Raw genomic sequence first — 17,914 nt, 5'->3', positions numbered from 1 at the left:
TGGTGATCTATCCCAAGTGGTGTCCCGCTTCTGACACCATGCATCACAGAACTCCCAAGAAGTTGTCCCCTCAACTTTTTGCAGTTGTTCAAGAACCTCAACAATCTCTAGAATCCGTTGCACAGGGTTCACCTGTCCCAAATGACATCCCACTTCTGACAAGTTAACTTGTGGAATTATTTGAAGTAGGACCACCAACCCATTGCAATCATTCTAGAGTTTCACCCATATTCAAGGCTTTGCACAGGTGTCACCTGTCCCAAGTGTCCTCACACTTCTGGTACCATGTGTCACGGTGATACAACAAGTTGCATCCTTAACATTTTCCAGTCATTTTAGTGAGCGCAGGGCTCACCTGTCTCAAGTGTCATCCCATGTACCATATCACTGAACTCCAGCAACTAGTACGTGCAACTCTTTCCAGTCATAATAGGAACGTAAAGGTGCCTGCAACTTACCTCAGACAGTGTTTACATACGAACATAAATACCAATTGAATGTTGCCGCTAGCCAAAACAGCAGACGTTCGTCCAGGTATGTGTGTGTAGTACATTTTGGAGTATTTTCAACTGCTCATGAGTAAAAATAAAAGCGCAGGATTATTTGGATCTCTCCCCCTATTGATTTTTGACATTTGCGGCACGTTTTCTTGTCCCGCCGCCGTAAGACGGGAGACGAGGAACAACATGCTTTCTGTGGGTGTTACAGAGAAGCTTGTCTCTGCTTAATAATTCATATTTGTGTGTTTGTGTTTGTGCCTGTGTTCTCATGAAAACCACAGTGGACAGGCATAAATGTTTCACCACCACCACCAGCAACTTCTGTCAAAGGACATAAAAAAAAAAAGTTGGTCCCTGTAATATTTAACAGTGACAGTATCAGAGCTGGTGTGCAGTTAAAAAACAAAAAGTTACCCACATTGCGGTCATGTATTTCCTCAAATCATGCCCCATTATATACTCACCACACCACTATTTGCCTGGTACACTGCAGTTGAGTGAAAAATCCACTCTACAGGGACATACGGGACACATCTGCATGCCATGTAAAAAGGCAAGTGCATGCGGACTAATAACATAGAATTTGAAAAAGAAACACCTTTCTTGAATAAACTTCACAAATTGTCAACCAAAAGATCTAGCATGTTTTTACTGAGCTTCAAATACAACATTTTCATTTTATTTTAGCTATAAAAATGTTAACTCACTGAAGTTGAATTCACGTCACATCACATCAGTAAACATCTACAGTATATGCTCTTTAAGTTTCAAATGTGTAAAATAGAGAACCTGGGAAAAAAAATGAATGCCTTATTTGAATAAACTTGGTAAGTGTCTGACTAAAGGTCTATTATGTTTAAACTGAGGCTAAACCTGACCATTTTGTTGTAGCTGTTAAGTCGCCCTTTTGTGGTCTTTTTTTTTTATATAAACAACACAGTATTTCCTCAAATAATCCCCGAACACATATAGAGGCCTGGTAGTCTCTGCAGTTGAAGACAAAAAGAACACTAGACTGTATACAGTAATATGGTTACACATTCAAATAGCATGTAAAATTACCCCCCCCCCCCCAAAAAAAAATTACTACAAATAAAAAAATACAAATAATTGCCTTACTCTAATAAACCACAATACCCAATGTTGAATTTGAGTCTCAACCATAAATATTTAAAATATTTTATTAGAGCTCTGTTAAATCACCCACATTGTATTCATGCTTTTTATAAACATTGTGTTTCCTCAAATAACACCCCAATGCATACATACTGTACCGCAAAATAGATGGCCGGTATTCTCTGGAGTTGAGTCATTACAATCTACTATACAAGGAAAATTGGTACACATCTATATGCCACATAGATTATCCAATGAAGAAGTCTAAATTGTTGAATTTTTTAACTAATCACATGTTCAAATGGCCATCGAAATGACCAAATAAGTTTCAACTGAACCTCAAACAGGAACAATTTTGTACAAAGTTGTACATTGCGGTCATACTTTTGGTAATATGATATTTCTTCAAATAAAAACCAATAGATAATCGACATAACATCTAGCCTGGGTACACTTGGGTAAATAAAATCCACCATATGATGATACAAGGAAATGTGGTACATGTCTACATCCTGGAAAATGTCAGTGTCACTGAAGTGTAAAAAGGGACTTGGAAAATAGACACCTTACTTGAATAAACTTCTGTCTACCAAATTATCCGATATGTTTAAACTGAGCCTCAAACATCAAGCGTGGCCTTGGAAGTACAAATTAACATTCCGTCTAATGGCAGCTGTATGTACTAGCACTTGGAGAAGTGGATCATCAAGGGCAGCAGCAGCGTCATGAATTTTGAAGGAGGAAAAAATCCTTTTGCACCCTTTTGGAAAAAAAACGGTTGGCGTTTTGTTGCCGCGCGGGACCGACCCGACCTTCCAGCTAGAGACGGAGGGCCCTCGCTCGATGAAATTCGGAGCAAGCGGATGGTATTGAATGTGAAAGTGTTAGCGCTCACAGCTAACGGGAGCAGTGCTTATTTGACATGGGCGTTCATGATCCGACAGAGATTCAAAGGATTAAAGTAAAAATATTGGAACAGTAATGTTTTATGTCGGATTTTTTCCATATTTTTTGTTTTCATAAGGAGTTTTTAGAGGATAAATATTAGGACTGGTTTCTTGTTATACAATTTTTTTCTCCTTTAAATGTACAACTTTATTCTGTCCAAAAAAATATCCCTCCCATTAAATAACAACCTTACCTTGTTTTTTAATCATGTCGTAAAAAAAAAATCTTATTTTGGACTGCAGAGAAAAAGAGAAGCTCTAAGAGTCTCTCTTTAGAGGTTTATTTACAAAAAATATTGCCACACTCACACTAATGATGGACGTGTGCTCTACAGGCTGTGTATGATGGTCCTCCTCTTGAGGCTCTCCACGTAGTCATTGGCCTGATCCAGGCTGGTCTTCTCCTTGATGGTGGGCGGCAAGCCCTCCACCAGCTTGACAAAGTAATGGCAGTAGACTTTGTCCATGATGCCAAACATGCCTCTGCCGTGGTAGCGGATGCGCTTCAGGTACATGCCTTTTCCCGTGTGAGACTCGGCTGCGGAAAGCAAAAGAGAGAAAGAGGACAAACATAAATGGAGAGGAGGTGAAGAGTATATTTAACTCACCTAATGGTACACAGACGCAACTTTATGATGCCTCGTGGGCTTGTAAACGTAAAAACTACCTCAATGATGGCTGACATGCAAATATGAGAAGAAGGGGGTGGGAATCTGTATCTACAGTATATTAGCTGGTGATGTTACAATGCCCTCTAGTGCACTGAAATTATATTGCAATGTTGGCTTGTTACATTTGTATAGTAAGTATACATTTTTTGTAATTATGATTTTTTTTGGTAATATTACCGTTTTATTTTGTGTGGAATCTTTTTTGTAGTACGGGTATTTAAAAAAAACTTTTTTTTACCCTGTTAGACAACAACTTTATTCTTATTTAACATATTCCTGTGGTTTTATTTTTCTTATAAATTAAGAAGTTTCCTCTTGTAATATTAGTTCACTCTTGTATTTTTGCCATATTTTTTGTCACAAGTGGTTTTTATCTGATAAAACTGCAACTTCATTCTTGTAAAAAATTACAACTTTATTGATGTAATCCACCCGGGAAAATTACATCTTCACTGCCTTATTAATACATGTCTAATTCTGTCCCAGTGCTTGTGTCCTTATTGTATATTCATGTTTCCACACTGGATTCACTCACCTACATACAGGTTGGACTTGTACTCCACATTGTGATTCTTCGCCGCCATCTCCTGAGCTTCCAGGAGCACCTTGAACATAACAATCGGAATTTCAATGACAATTCGGACATTAGAATTAATAGACGACGCATGGAGCTGAGCAACGAACTTCTTTCATGATCTTGGCCCCTTTTTTATCGTTGAACTCCAACTGTGCCATGGCCTCGTCGATGCTCATCCCCTTAATCTGCATGAGGAACATCACAAGATCATTTACAGTGGGTATAAAATGTCTACACACACCAGTTCAAATGCCATGATTTTGTGATCAGAAAATATTGTGACTGTGTCAAAACTTTCCCCGCAAAATGTCATTTCTCACCATTTTAGCCAGGTACCACATCTTGTCTTTGCTGTACTTAATCTGTCTCCTTGAATGATGGATCTCCTGTGTTGGGAGGGGGTGAGCGTGTCTCATATATTTGACATTTATAACACTATGTGATTCCCAAAAAAGGACATACGGCTGGTCTGCGGGGTTCGTCGGGCAGCTGAGGAGGATAAACGATCTTGTTTCTTCTCTCCCAGTACTTTGATTCTAGTGTAGTGCTGGTGTGGAGGCAGGACATCTGCTGAGGACCAACGGCTACCGTCGCTAACCTGGACCCATGAAGATATATGATGAATATAATTTAGTTCAAATAAAGACGACTTCAGTGCGTCTTTCCATCAATTTGATTTAATGTCGTAATGACGATTCGTCCTTCTGATAGCTCTGCATGCAACATCGCTAGATTCGCCACATACACATACCTCGGACGAAAATGTCCAAAAATACTCCTTATTGACGCAATACCTGTAAATGAACAGCAAACATGTAAAAAAAAAAGAAGAAAATAAATAAATGTCTGGCCATTTCAAGTAATAATATGTCATATTTTCCTTACCGCATCTTGCCATGGTTGCGGCCATTTTGACTACCGTCAATGAATTGCTTTACGGCATTATATATTTTCACGTAACTTTACATACAATCAACAAGAAGTACATATACTGAGTACATAAACCAATAAAATACAATATAAAAAACACATTATTAATGAAGATAAGATGAAGAACGATATACACAAACCACAAATGTTGGTTTAGATCCATATCTGATTTAACAGGAGTGTTTTTGAACGAAGCCGGTTTCCGTAGCAGCGAGGTTTTACGACACCACGCTAACATACGGTCGTTGCTGTGACGCTTCTCCAGTACATGGGAAACATGTGAGATGTGCTTAGTTTGGGTTACTTTGTTTTATTCGTAAATAATTTAAACGCTTACCATCATCATGCACAAACGGCTCCTTCCGGCTTCTCCCAATTGGTACTGCTCCCGATGCTGTGACGTCAGCAGCGGCGGTTTGCTGGGCTTCGGAGCCAAAAACCTCATCTATTTGATTGACGTGTCTGCATCTACCTGTAGTACTCAAGGTGAGTGGATGTCAATAAAAACGGAATATTATGCTGATACTTGATCAATTCCGAGTGTGGTTGAATATGTCTTTTTGATGTTCGATTTGCCATTTTCGCCAAAAAGCATCATGGGCGTTGATCTGGGTGTTGGGAATGACAAACTTTAAGGCACAACTGTAATTTGACATTATTCTTGTAATCCTTTGATTCAGTCGCTATCCTGTTTTAACTCGGAGACCTCATTGGTTTCTCTATAAAAATGGTGTATCTGTTTGTATATTTGTTGCATGTTTTAGGTGTTCTCGTGGGCCACAGAGGTTTGGTGTCGGGCGTTTCCTTCTGCCAGGATGCGACTCAGAGTCACATCTGTGCCAGTTCCTCCGGCGATGGTGCCATCTTCTTCTGGGACACCAACACTCAATCTCTCTTACGGGAGCATGCAGCTCATCAGGTCAGTTTGATTGCTCCAGGTCTGATCCGTGTACCAGATAATGAGCGCCGTTACATTCTCAGAACGCCATCTCAGCATTGCACTGGTCCCCGCTGGACAAGAACCTGGTGGTGTCGGGCGATGAGAAAGGCATCGTTGAGTGTCACTGGTACAACACAGGAGACACGGCAAGCTTCTTCCCCGAAGCAAGAAGCATCATCTGCCTCACCTGCTCCCCGCACAGCTGGAGCACTGTGGCGGTCGGGTAAGATGAGGACACACACGCTTAACTCAACTTTATTCGTAGGGCACTTTTTAAGAAAACTAACTGGAGCTGAAACAAAATGCTGTACGGAAACCAAATGGAAAATAAATGGAACATAAAGTGCAAATGATAAAATGGTAATGAAAAGAATAACAATGGTAGTAGAAAATAGCATCTTTCTTTTCAATTAAAAATATATAATATCTTCTTTTAAAAACATGAAATTAATCACTGACATTGAGCACCTCTGCTTCACCTTTGACCAAACTGTCACAATCCATAAACACAGGTGCTAATTTCTAGAGCCTATAAAAAAATGTTTTAAAAAAAAGTACAAAATTGCATTTTATTAATTTATTACATTTGGTGTTCATGCTATTTTTTTTTTATTTTTTATTTTTTTTTTACAGTTTTGAGTGGCCATTTTTAGATTTAATTGTTTATTTTAATTGACCTTTTTTTCCCCTTTTGTTTACATGTATTATAGTATTTATGTTTATGCGTTTATACAGTAGTGTATATACACTGTGTTTTGGGATTACACACCATATTTTTGCACTTGAACCATTACATTTATTTTTAATCGATCTAACATTTTATTTTACTTTGCCTGTCCTGGCACCTTTTATTCTTATTATATTTTAAAATATAGCGCAGGGGACTTTATAGTAGTTTTTTTAATATTGTACTTCCTATTTTTTTGCACTTTAACTTTTTGCATTTTTTTTAAAAAAAATCTTAAATTATTAGATTTTATTTATTTCACCCAATATGTTTTAATACAATTTTAATGGACAAACAGAACAGTATACCTCGCTGTGACTTTTTCTTTACTTGATATTTTAATGAGTATTTTTTTAGGTTCCATCTTCAGGTTTCTGATTGGTTGAAATGCTCACTACAATGTTCAAGTATTTAGTTATTGTACTGCCTTTTCGACATGATGCCCCATTTGTTTGTTTCATGCCTTATTTATTGTCCTCTCATGCAGATACAAAGATGGCATGATTGTGCTGATCGACGTGAGCAAAAAGGGCGAGGTGACTCATCGCCTGCGCGGCCACGACGACGACATTCACTCTCTGGCGTGGTCGCCGCTCGTCAACGAGGACGCCTTCCCATGGAGAGCGGAGAGCGGTGATGGTAACGGGGAGCTCCAGGCTCAGCCATTCATATTGTTTTTCCATTTCATTTTTACTCTAAATGTATAGTGAAATATACTTTTTTTTGTCCATGTTCCAGCTTCTAACGGGGTGAGTGCAGGAGAGGAGAAGGTCTGCTACCTGGCGTCAGGAAGCAAAGATCAGACTGTGAGAATCTGGAGCACAGCTACAGGAAAAGGTGAGATGTTTCCTCCTTAAATAACAAGCATTGATGTGGACAATGTAGTACGGTGCTAAGTGATGAAGTGCTACCTCCGTGAGTGAAAATGCAATCGACGCAAACACCCCCGCGACCCTTGCGAGCAATAAGCAGTTCGGAAAATGGATGGATGATCATTTTTGATTGTCTTTGTCTGGGCACTCATCTTTTTTTCATATTGTCGCAATATATAATACAATAAAAAGGCTAAAAGGCAATAAAAACAATAAATCACTTATAAATCTGCAGTCTCAAGCTGAGTTAAATGCCAAAGAATGAAAATGGGTGTTAAAAATCATTACAGCGGCAGAGCTTATAACACTATTTAATGGGGTAGATGCCACGGATTTCCGACTTCCGGGTTTCACACATCAGCGTCGTTTCCGGTCACTGATCGCCGCGTTCCAACACTCGCACCCCGACCCCTACGCTTCCCCCAACCGGGCGTCTCAACTCTCGGAAATTCTTCGGATAACTGAGACAGACACACTACACACGCGCGCCCATCGACGGGAACTCGCAACCGAGGGGCACAAAGGCGGAAGGGCAAGATCTGGGACGCGGCCTACACATCGCAAACAGGAAACAGAAACAAAGCTGGTGTGTGAAATTAGGAAGTCGTTAGTCCCGCCTCCTGTGGCCTATACTCCATTGAATTCAATACAAAAAAATAATAATCATTGAATGAAAAGGGACAGAAAGAAGTAAAACTTGTTCATCTAAACACGAGTTAATGATTCATAATTAGTGATCAAGTAATGTCAAATAGTTTTCCCACACTTTTGCAAAATTAACTCTTGATTTTTTTTTTTTTTAACAAAACAAATCCACTTCAGCCTTACGTAATGTGTCATTTCATTTAGCCATCTCTTGAAGCATGGGGCTTGTGGAGTTTTCCAATTTAGCAATATTAATTACTCAATTGAAAAATAAATAAAAACGTTCTTGATGAGCAAGGGAAATGTGCGCGTGTGCAGGCGTGACAACCATGAAGCTGCCCTTCCTGAAGAGACGAGGCTCTGCCGTCGACCCCACGCTCAAAGAGAGACTCTGGCTCAATGTCCACTGGCCCGAAGGACGACCGAGGCAGCTCGTTTCCAGCTGCTTCAGGTCCGTCCGTACGCCCGTCCACGTCTTCGCGTCTTCCGTAGACAATGTGGGTCACGCGTGTGTTTTATTTGTAGCGGCGAGCTGGTGATGTGGGACCTGACCCGGACGGGCAAGCAGAAGTGGACCCTGTTCGGCTCGTCGTCCGAGGGGCAGAACCACAGCAGGATCGTCTTCAACACCGCCGCCTTCACGCTGCCCGACGGCCGCGAGCTGCTCATCAGCACGTCCTTGGACAGAGAGGTGGACCTCTATTCATTTACATTAACTTTATTGTTCTCTTAGAATAGCTGTAACGTGCGATTAGTTTACGATTAATCACAGGTTAATTTTGGAAATTGTGATTGTTTACAATTAAAAATCGACTGGTAGCCCTAACATGTAAATGCGATGGACGGGCTAACAAAACTAGCATAAATCTTGCAGTTTATAAAACTGTGATTTGATGCACTGTACAGGTGAAATGCTGGGACCTGGTCGACCTGAACTGCCGCTGGACTCTGCCCACGCTGGGCGGCTTCGTGTACAGTCTGGCTTTCTCACCCGTGGCCACCGGCTGCCTGGCGCTGGGCGTGGGGGACAACATGATCCGGGTGTGGAACACACTGTCCGCCCAGAACCAGTACGACGTCCGCTGCTTCTGGCAGGGCATCAAGTCCAAAGTCACAGCGGTAAGAAGCCCTTTTTTGTGTAATTCGTTTTGGTTAGTTTAAATACATATTCAAATTTATTTCATTAACTCATTCACTCCCAGACATTTTCGCTGAAGCAACACCCTTCGCTCCCGGTTGTTTTACTGGATTTTGACAGATTTTGCAAAGTCCACAGAATATTCTGTTCTATTGTTATAAAAACATGGAACCTACCAAAACAAAGATTATAGTCTTTCATCGGGAAAAAAAGTATATTTGTATCTGTTTCCGTTTTGCAGCAATTGGCATTAGAATATAGCTAAGCTTCATCATTATTCACAAATCTGTTGAAAACACTGACAAAAAGAGCTTGTTGCAACATGGCCCTGCCTGATTGCCTCTTATACGCTGCTGCTACCTGCTGGCCGTTTTTTGTAATAACTCCCATTGCTTTAAGCCACCTCTTCATGTCAGAAGCTATATCATAGCATTAAGAAAAACATAAAAAATTATAGATACGGTTTTGGCAGTGAAGGACGAAGTATTAGAAAACGTATTTATATGTTTTGGGGTTTGAATGTGTTAAGGGACTAACCAATATGGTTTTTTTTGAATGTCATTATCTTTGTCTTACCATAATTATTATTATTTTTTTAATGGCCGTTGGGCCCTTATACATTGTCCCTCGCATATTCGCAGTTTGATATTCAGATGTATTTTTTCAGAATTGATCCTACCTTATTTCTTACGTTCCGTCATTTTGTTTGTTGATTGTAGCTGGCTTGGCATCCTAAACGAGAGGGAACCTTATCGTTTGGAACAGATGACGGAAAAGTGGGAATCTATGAAGTCTTCTCCAACAAGTAAGTCTTAAAAAGATATATTTTGTATTTTGTTTAACACATTACGTACCCTTGTTTTGTGTCTTTGTCATCTCGCAGGCCACCTCAGATCTCGAGCTCCTACCACAAAAAGACTGTGTACACTCTGTCCTGGGGACCGCCGCTACCCCCGATGTCATTTGGTATGAGCGCCTTCCCCGCTTTGTCCCAACAACAACACAATTAGAAAGCCAGTCAGCAAAAAGAAAATCTCCACACATCTCCCTCTCTAGCCCTCTTTCTTGTAATTGACTGTGTAATTGAACGAGCCCAGTTCATTTAAGCAACTTGGGCCAGATGGCGTTTTAATGAGTCCATCCGTCAAACCCTGGCTCGCAGGCCCTGATTGTTGCCATGCCGACCATCTGCCCATGGCCTTTAATAGGACAAAAAGAAGACTTTAATGTCAGCACAGGTCATTTGTCTTATTAAGAGTGTTAGTTTTTTGTTTTTTTTTCACATTTAAACACCTGAATGCTGAGTGGACACTACAAAACATCTGCTCTTCACATCACATTTAAACTTGCACTGGGATTTAGTTACACTAGTGACTTGACTTCCAACTTTTTACAAACAATTCTTCAAAAACAGGCTTCAAGCTTTTTAATGTCACTCCGAATTGAGCTTTACCATTTTTTTTAAAAATCGAATCTTTATTTAACCATGTCCCATTGAGATTAAAAAATCTATTTTCCAAGGAAATCCTGGCCAAGAGGTGGCAGAAATTACAGTTGCAGCCAAATTAAAATTACATACATGTCAATAAGAAGTTACAGTGCCAACACAATTTAAACACAATATAAATTGACATAAAAATATACAAAACAGGTACAAGTGGAGTCTGAAATGTTTTCAATCTATAAAAAAAAGAGAAAATAGAGATAACCAAACACAACTTTCAGAGGTATGTTAGCTTAATGCTAACACATAATGTAAAACCCCAACGACAGGCTAACTAAACTACCATCAGTGTTACAGTAGTTATTAAAACCCTTTCAGCAACGGATATTAAAAAAAAACTGTTGGTGTTTTTTTTTATACGGTGGGATGGATTAGTGGTATTTCCATTCATTTCAATGGGGAAAGATAATTTGAGATACAAATTTTTTGAGTTAGTCGTGGTCACAGAACACATTAACCTCATAAGTCAAGTGCCTCCCACTGATGTTGGCGTACGTGTGATGCAGGCGCACCGGAGGACAAGGCGTCCCACAGTCTGTACAGCTGTGCCGGCGAAGGCGTCATCCTGCAGCACGACCCGAGCAAGCTGAGTGGCGACGCTTGCGACATCGACAAACTCATCCGGCAGACCAACAACATCAAGGTAAATTTTTTAATGTTTTCTGAAGTGTGACAGACTTGTAAAATTACAATATTTATGATTATAAGTGGTAGACTTTGACTTGTGTTTTGTGACCAGCACAAACTGTCCCCTCACACCGACCTCAGCTGGAAGCCGGACGGCAAAGTGGTGGCTATCGGCAACGAGGACGGGTAACGAGGCCTGGCTGCCGACTTTAACTGCTTCCAATACGGCGGATCACGTCCTCCGTCTCCTCGTCTTCCCGCAGGTGCATCGACGTCTACAAGGCTCCGTCGCTGAAACTGCTGTGCAGCATCCAACAGCATCACAAAGTCATCAACGCGCTGCGATGGCACCCCGAAGAAAACGCGCCCCCGGAGCTGCGCGGCCTGCTGGCCTCAGCCTCCTGCAACGCCATCGTCTACGTGCACGACCTGCGACAGGTCATCGGTAATTGGAAATGTATACAAAAGAATTCTGATGACTCTATCAGGGAAGTTAAATGAATATTAGGACAGCACTAAAAAAATAATAATTTTTGACTGTATGTGAGAAAAAGTCCCAAAATGACAACAATCAAGTGTTATATGTAGAGCTGGTTGATAACTTTGTATTTGATATAACAAGCTAGACGAAATATGTGTTGATATGGATCTTTGTATAATTCCTTGAATCCTTTAAAACTCAGCTTTAAAGGTCACTTTAACAGACAACGCAAAATTAAATGAATAAGAAAGTCAAATGGAAAAAAAATACCGGTTGTTCTTGTTCGCGTGTTGGCCTCTTGGGGGCAGTGTGGTACAAATCCATGCAGGCATGGAGTACACTTTATCAATGAGATGGAAAAAAGTTGTAATCGAGCTCTATTAATATAACTGTTGTTTAATGTAAATATAGATATATATAAATTGGGGTGAAATGTGCATTTATTTTAAGTTGTGTTATCTTACCTATGTGTATGTGTTTTCACAACATTTGTCTGTGAATACTCGTTATTTGAAGCAATGTCACTCCCGAAGTTGATGCTAATTTCCGGTTAGCCTTAGCGCTAGCGATGTTTTAAAACCGAAGCAAGTTTTGTATTTAAATATACAATGTGTGTAATTATTGTTGTCATTAAACAGTTTAAAGGACGCTTAGGGACAGTAGATTAGAATTGGATTAGCTCCGAGTTTGCGAGCAATGTAGGGAACTTGTAAACGCATAGTTCGATTATTATAAGTTTTAAATTTCGATTAGTCATACAGCGCTATTAAATGTTATGATGATTAAAACAAAAATAGCATTATGTAGTAAAAGTTGCAATGTTAGGAGAATATATGTTGCATGCAGAGAACCCTCCGGAGAGCCCGTTGGTGTTGACGGAGCCCTATCGTCGATTGTGCGGCCACACGGCCAAAATCACCGGACTGGCTTGGAGTCCGCACCACAGCGCCAGACTGGCCAGCGCCTCGTACGACGGAACCGCCCAGGTCAGTGGCGGACAGATTTGGCTTTGCCGTCCAGTTCTCGTTTCGGAAATATTCAACGTTTTTCCTCAGCTTAAGTATTTTTAATTTTAGCATATTAATATTATTATATATAATATTATATGTTATAATATATCTATATGTCATTATATTATTATCATTATTGAAATAAGTGAATAAGAAAACAGGTGGATTATTGTGCGCCAAGTTGTATTAATGAATTTAATTGTGTGGCATTAAGGTGTGGGACGTGCAGGAGGAAGCAGCGCTTTCCAACTACCGTGGTCACGTGGGCTACATGCTGAGCGTGGAATGGTCGCCCGTGGACCCGGACGTCATCTGGACCGGAGGGAAGGACTTCAGCATTCAGGAGTGGCGCGTCTCCAAGCAGGAGTTTACAAAGCCGCCCAAAGGTGATGCTCCGCCCCCCCACCGACCCGACCCCTGAACCACGCAAGCCGACGATCCTCATTTCTTCCTCTCAGGCAAGAAGATGGTGGACCTGAAGGAGAAGGCCAAGCAGAAGAAGAAAAGCAAAAAGGCAACGGAAGCAGCGGCTCCAGAAGTCAATGGCGAGCATGTGACGGAGGTAACCATGGCGACCAACGGCCAGGACGCCTTGGATGAAGCTGAGGAGGAGGTCCACACTATAAGCAGTCCTCTGCCTCCACCAGGTGAAAAGGGAACCTTCTCCGCTTCTATTGGATGAACTTGAACGTTAACATTTGTGTGGAATGTTCAACAGCAACGCAAAGGAAAACTGCAATCAAGAGCAATGACAAACAAGGTATGTTCCAGTACGTAAACATCATCTTGTGTGTGTGTGTGTGCAGTGTGCAATGTCGTGCTTGCAGAGTGGACTGCTGTGAAGAAGAAGAAGGCTCGCTCCATCCTGCCGCTCAGCACGTCCATGGACCATCGGGCCAAAGAGGATCTACTGCAGGATTGCCTCACGCTGGCCTCCATCACGCACGCCGCCGGTGACATCTCATGACGTCTTGTGTTTGTTTGATCCCTAATTGGCCAAATGTTGACCCCTGTTTTGGCTCATTAGTGCCCCCCGCAGGTTGCATCGCCGGCGAGGGCGATCAGGTCCACCTGGGCCTCTTCTCTGACAGAGCCGCTCTGCAGCGAATGTTCTGCGTAGAAGGTGCGTTTGATTTTCACTTCCTCTTGGCCCCTAAAACGACCCCCCCCCCCCCCTCGACTTGGAACAAGTTTTTTTGTTTTTCAGAGGAGGCTCACGTGGAGGGCGGCCACATGGACTCGGCCGTCTACCTCCGTCTGTGGAGCGGCGACCTGGAGGGGGCGCTGCAGCTGGCGGCGGAGAGAGGAGAGCTGAGCGACCAACTGGTGGCCATGGCACCCATGGGTGAGCGCTCCGGCCGTCGACTTGTTAAACGTCACGATGGCGAGGCAGCGTGTAACTTTTTGGGCGGGATGCGGGCCTTGCAGCGGGCTACGCGGTGTGGCACGGCGCCGTGGAGCGCTACGTCAAGCAATTGTGTCTGCAGGAGCAGCACGTGAAGGCGGCCGCTCACTTGCTGTCCATCAACAAAGTGTACGAGGCCGTGCAGCTACTGCGCTCGTACAAACTCTACAGGTACATTGTTGCAATGACAGTGCCCGACTGATTGTTTTTTTTTTAATGGCTGTTCTACTATTTGGAGTCAATTTCGATTAATCGAATGGTTAATTTCAAAATTGTGTAATTAATAAACTAACTTCTTTTTTAAAGAGCATTTGACTGTTTTACAACATTTTGTCGTTTATTATTGTTTTTAACTTCAGGAGAGAAAAGTAAGCAAAAAGGCAATTTTTAAAATATTTTTTTAAACATAAAATGATCCATAAAAATATTTATTATTTATATTATTATTTATTCACAGTTTTTTTCTTAAATAATTAACTGACTAAAAAAAACAAACTATTTTTACATTTGCTTTGTTTATTCTTACAGATTTTATTGTGAATATACCATTTGATTTTCCCTCTGGTTTTATAAAAAATATTATTATTTAGAATTTTTTGTAATCAATATCTGACTAATTTAAAAAATGTGAAAGAATTTTACATTTGCTTTATTTATTCTAAAATATTTTAATATGATTGTTTTTACATGTTTAAAAAATATATAATTCGATTTTCTTCCTGATTTATTTTTGTTTCATTCTGCATGTTTGAAATAAACTTCAATCAATCGATTGGATTGATTATCACTCAGAAATCTGTGGAAATGCAAGAATAAATCATCATCTATAAAGTTAACTCATTCTCCGCCAGGCCCGTAAAAATGGATCCTTGACATCTGTAGCTGTCAGTGGCAGCGAATGAGTGAAATAAATGACAATTTTATATCAAATAAAACGTGCTGTGTTTTTAGGGAGGCGATCGCTCTGGCTAAAGCGCGACTGCCGGCTGAAGATCCCGTCTTGAAGGAGCTCTACACCAACTGGGCCGTCACGTTGGAAAAAGACGGACATTTCTCTGCGGCTGCAAAATGGTGGCTTGACTATATGATCAACGTTGTTACCTTATCATTTTTATTTCGTTAATTTTACCTCTAATTTGGCCCCCAGTTACATTGCGGCCGGCGCCAGCTTCGACGCCGCCAAGGTGATCGCCCGCAAAAACGACGTGACCTCGCTGATGACGGCGGCGCGTTTGGCCAGCGTGGCGGGCGAGGTCGCTCTGGCCCAATCGCTGGCGCTGCGCTGCGCCAAGGATTCGGCGGCGGCGCTGGATTGGGTGGCCGCGCAGAAGGTCCTCGCTTCCCACCAGGGCCTGCTGGTCAGTGCCAGCACACTTTTTTTTATTTTCTTCATAACTTCACGGCCAAAACAAGAAGTAGGGAAATGAGGAATCCATTAAGTAATTTGATTTTGTGGGTGAAAAGACTGTAGTAGCTTCACCTAGAGCTGATAAGTTGGAAAGGATATTTGATTTGATGATGTAATAAAAATATTTAACATGAAAAGGGGAAAAAAATGATTCTAAATGTACATCATGTAATTTTTAATTACTTAAAAAATATATATAAAATGTTTTTTAATCTACAATACGAATCATAAATCAAAAATATCGCTTAAACAAAAATAAGAATTAATTTAAAAAAAGTTTTCCTAAAATCTTTTTTTTTAACAACACAAATATGTTTCATAATGTGCTTTACATCAGTATAAAAAATATATATAAGCAAATGTATTTATAACTTTTTAAATCTCTATAGCACATAAATGGTTCTTCCACTTCTGATTCAATAAATCAGATTCATGAATAATTGTTGAATGTAATTTTTAGGAGATGATAAATACACAGAGCAGAAGAAATTTGAATATTCACATAAATTACAATTATGTAAATTGTGTGACTGATTATTGTAATAATTGGGAAGAAAAAAATTAGATTTTCTGTACAGAGAGCATAATATATATAACATATAAATATAACATATTAAAAAGTACATTGAAGTTTCTAATCCCTGATTCTTTGATGATTTTATTTATTGCATTAGTTTTTTTATCCAGTTTGTGTACATGGTCCATATTTGAGCATGTTTTCGACTGGTATAATAACTTTACAAGTGAAGCTCACCATGCTAACAATCCACGTTGTTGCACAGGTTCACAGTCTTCACCTCAGCGTGGCCGAGCTATTGTGCGCCTCCCTCGTGAACGTCCTCCCCGAGATGCGCGGCGCCGGCCACGCTTGGGCGTCGCCAAGTGAGGGCGAGGGCGGCATCCTTAAGCGGGCACGCGACATCTGGGCACAACACTTTGGCGTCTCTCAGGTGGACGCGGACGCCGGTCGCAGCGACCTCTGTGCTCTGCTTGTGGAGTTCCAGAACGTGGAGTGCCCCGCGCCCACTGCCAGCCTCCCCGTCACGCAGGTTGTGCTTGAACGTATTTTGAACATTTATGGTAGTGTTTTGGGAAGAATTTTTTTGAGTTTGAAATGTTTTATTTATTTTAGGTGCTGCTGTGTTTATCCCGTCACGTGGCTCGTGCCGTCCTATCCTGGTTACTCGACGACAGCGGCGTGCTGGCCAAGGAGCTGTGGCTGGCAGGAACGTGGCTCCTGGACGCCTCAACTGACTTTCAAATCTCAACTGCCCTCTTTAAGATCCTGGCAGCTGCCTTGGCGGAGGTCCAGTGCAATCTGGGTGAAGAAGCCCAAGCCGCTTCCGACAGCCTACGGGCGTGGGCTGCCTACTATAGTATGTACGATTTGTGGTGGAGACGCCCGGGTGATGATGTCATTAGCAACGGACTCCATGCCGAAGGATCACCGGAAGATGAAACGAAAACGATTGGTCAGCTGGAGTTTAATGCGTCCTCGCTTCTGTCCGACGCTCACGCCGCGTGCCAGGCGGAGCGTCGGGCGGTGGAGGAGCTGCGGGAGCGCCTGGCTGCCATGGTGGTGCAACACGGACGCAACATGGCCGACAATGGAGAGCAACCCGAAGCTGGACAACAGTGAGTACTTTGGGATAATCGGTAGAATGCCATTCTAAAAATAGCTGAAGGCCTATTCCACTGCACTTTTGTTGCCATCTTGAGACTACTTTTCTGTTTCAGGCCTGAAGAGGAGACTTTTCTGTCCTTGACCACAAAGATGGCAAAACAACAAACGCAGCTGGCCGACATTCCTGAAACCATCAAGGTACCAATATGGGATGAGTGTAACAAAATAAATGATTACATTGAAGCATTTTAAAAGGTCATCTGCGTCATAGTGAATCCTCTTAGGTCCAAATTTCATATTTTTCTCACAAATGGATTACTTATTTGGTAGAATTAAATATAAAAGTCCTGAAATGGTTCAAATCCTACTTTGAGTTTTGAATGGAATCGCATGGGGTCCCTCAGGGCTCTGTTCTTTGACCCCTTTTGTTCAGCCTGTACATGTTACCCCTGGGATGAGTATAATTCTATTTCACAGCTCCTTCTTAGTAAACAGGCCTGTTTTAACCAATCATAATCCTTCTTCTTGTTACCACTGTCTAGTTGTATCCTCGTCCTGATGTGGCGGAGTGTTGCCTGGTTCTCCTCCATCTCGACTCCTCCATCCCTGAGCCCCTGCAGAGGGACGCCAAAGACCTGCTGCGCAAATACGGAACACACCCGATGCTAAGCAAGGCCTCTCAACGATTCTTGAGCTAAATCATGGATCCACTGTACTGTACAGCCATTTTGTTGAATTAAAAGAAAAACTCAAAGAGCTTCCTTTTTGCACACTTAAAAAATCAAAACGAAG

At 41.5% G+C, this 17,914-nt stretch overlaps 2 protein-coding genes across 3 annotated transcripts; one reads left to right on the top strand and one right to left on the bottom strand.

Moving 5' to 3' along the window:
• Positions 1-1,665: 1,665 nt before the first annotated feature.
• On the bottom strand, positions 1,666-4,791 carry mrpl22 (mitochondrial ribosomal protein L22). Its single transcript, XM_086098824.1, has 7 exons — positions 4,697-4,791; positions 4,563-4,605; positions 4,274-4,409; positions 4,132-4,197; positions 3,919-3,996; positions 3,770-3,839; positions 1,666-3,101 (listed from the first exon to the last, which is right to left on the bottom strand). Exons 1-7 carry the CDS (start codon positions 4,719-4,721, stop codon positions 2,893-2,895), a joined length of 627 nt encoding a protein of 208 aa, XP_085954950.1. The 5' UTR covers positions 4,722-4,791; the 3' UTR covers positions 1,666-2,892.
• Positions 4,792-4,978: 187 nt separating this feature from the next.
• On the top strand, positions 4,979-17,875 carry gemin5 (gem (nuclear organelle) associated protein 5). 2 transcript variants are annotated; one of them, XM_086099003.1, is made up of 27 exons: positions 4,979-5,227; positions 5,506-5,660; positions 5,723-5,904; positions 6,896-7,047; positions 7,147-7,245; positions 8,244-8,376; positions 8,451-8,616; positions 8,832-9,044; positions 9,783-9,868; positions 9,947-10,029; positions 11,074-11,210; positions 11,307-11,380; positions 11,458-11,639; positions 12,522-12,661; positions 12,900-13,071; positions 13,144-13,332; positions 13,404-13,445; positions 13,513-13,638; positions 13,713-13,808; positions 13,893-14,030; positions 14,114-14,261; positions 15,042-15,161; positions 15,238-15,448; positions 16,281-16,547; positions 16,631-17,133; positions 17,236-17,320; positions 17,665-17,875. In XM_086099003.1, the coding sequence occupies exons 1-27, from the start codon at positions 5,086-5,088 to the stop codon at positions 17,818-17,820; spliced, it is 4,197 nt and encodes a 1,398-aa protein (XP_085955129.1). In that variant the 5' UTR covers positions 4,979-5,085; the 3' UTR covers positions 17,821-17,875. The 2 variants fall into 2 exon arrangements, with proteins under 2 accessions (XP_085955129.1, XP_085955130.1); XM_086099004.1 differs by lacking the exon at positions 13,404-13,445 and having other exon boundaries at positions 13,492-13,638.
• The last annotated feature ends 39 nt before the right edge of the window (positions 17,876-17,914 follow it).

The sequence above is a fragment of the Leptonotus elevatus genome, chromosome 16 (genome assembly GCF_054856555.1).
Source record: "Leptonotus elevatus isolate MCC_2025b chromosome 16, RoL_Lele_1.0, whole genome shotgun sequence".
Classification (NCBI taxonomy): Eukaryota; Metazoa; Chordata; class Actinopteri; order Syngnathiformes; family Syngnathidae; genus Leptonotus; species Leptonotus elevatus.
This window is presented reverse-complemented; position numbering and strand designations above follow the sequence as displayed.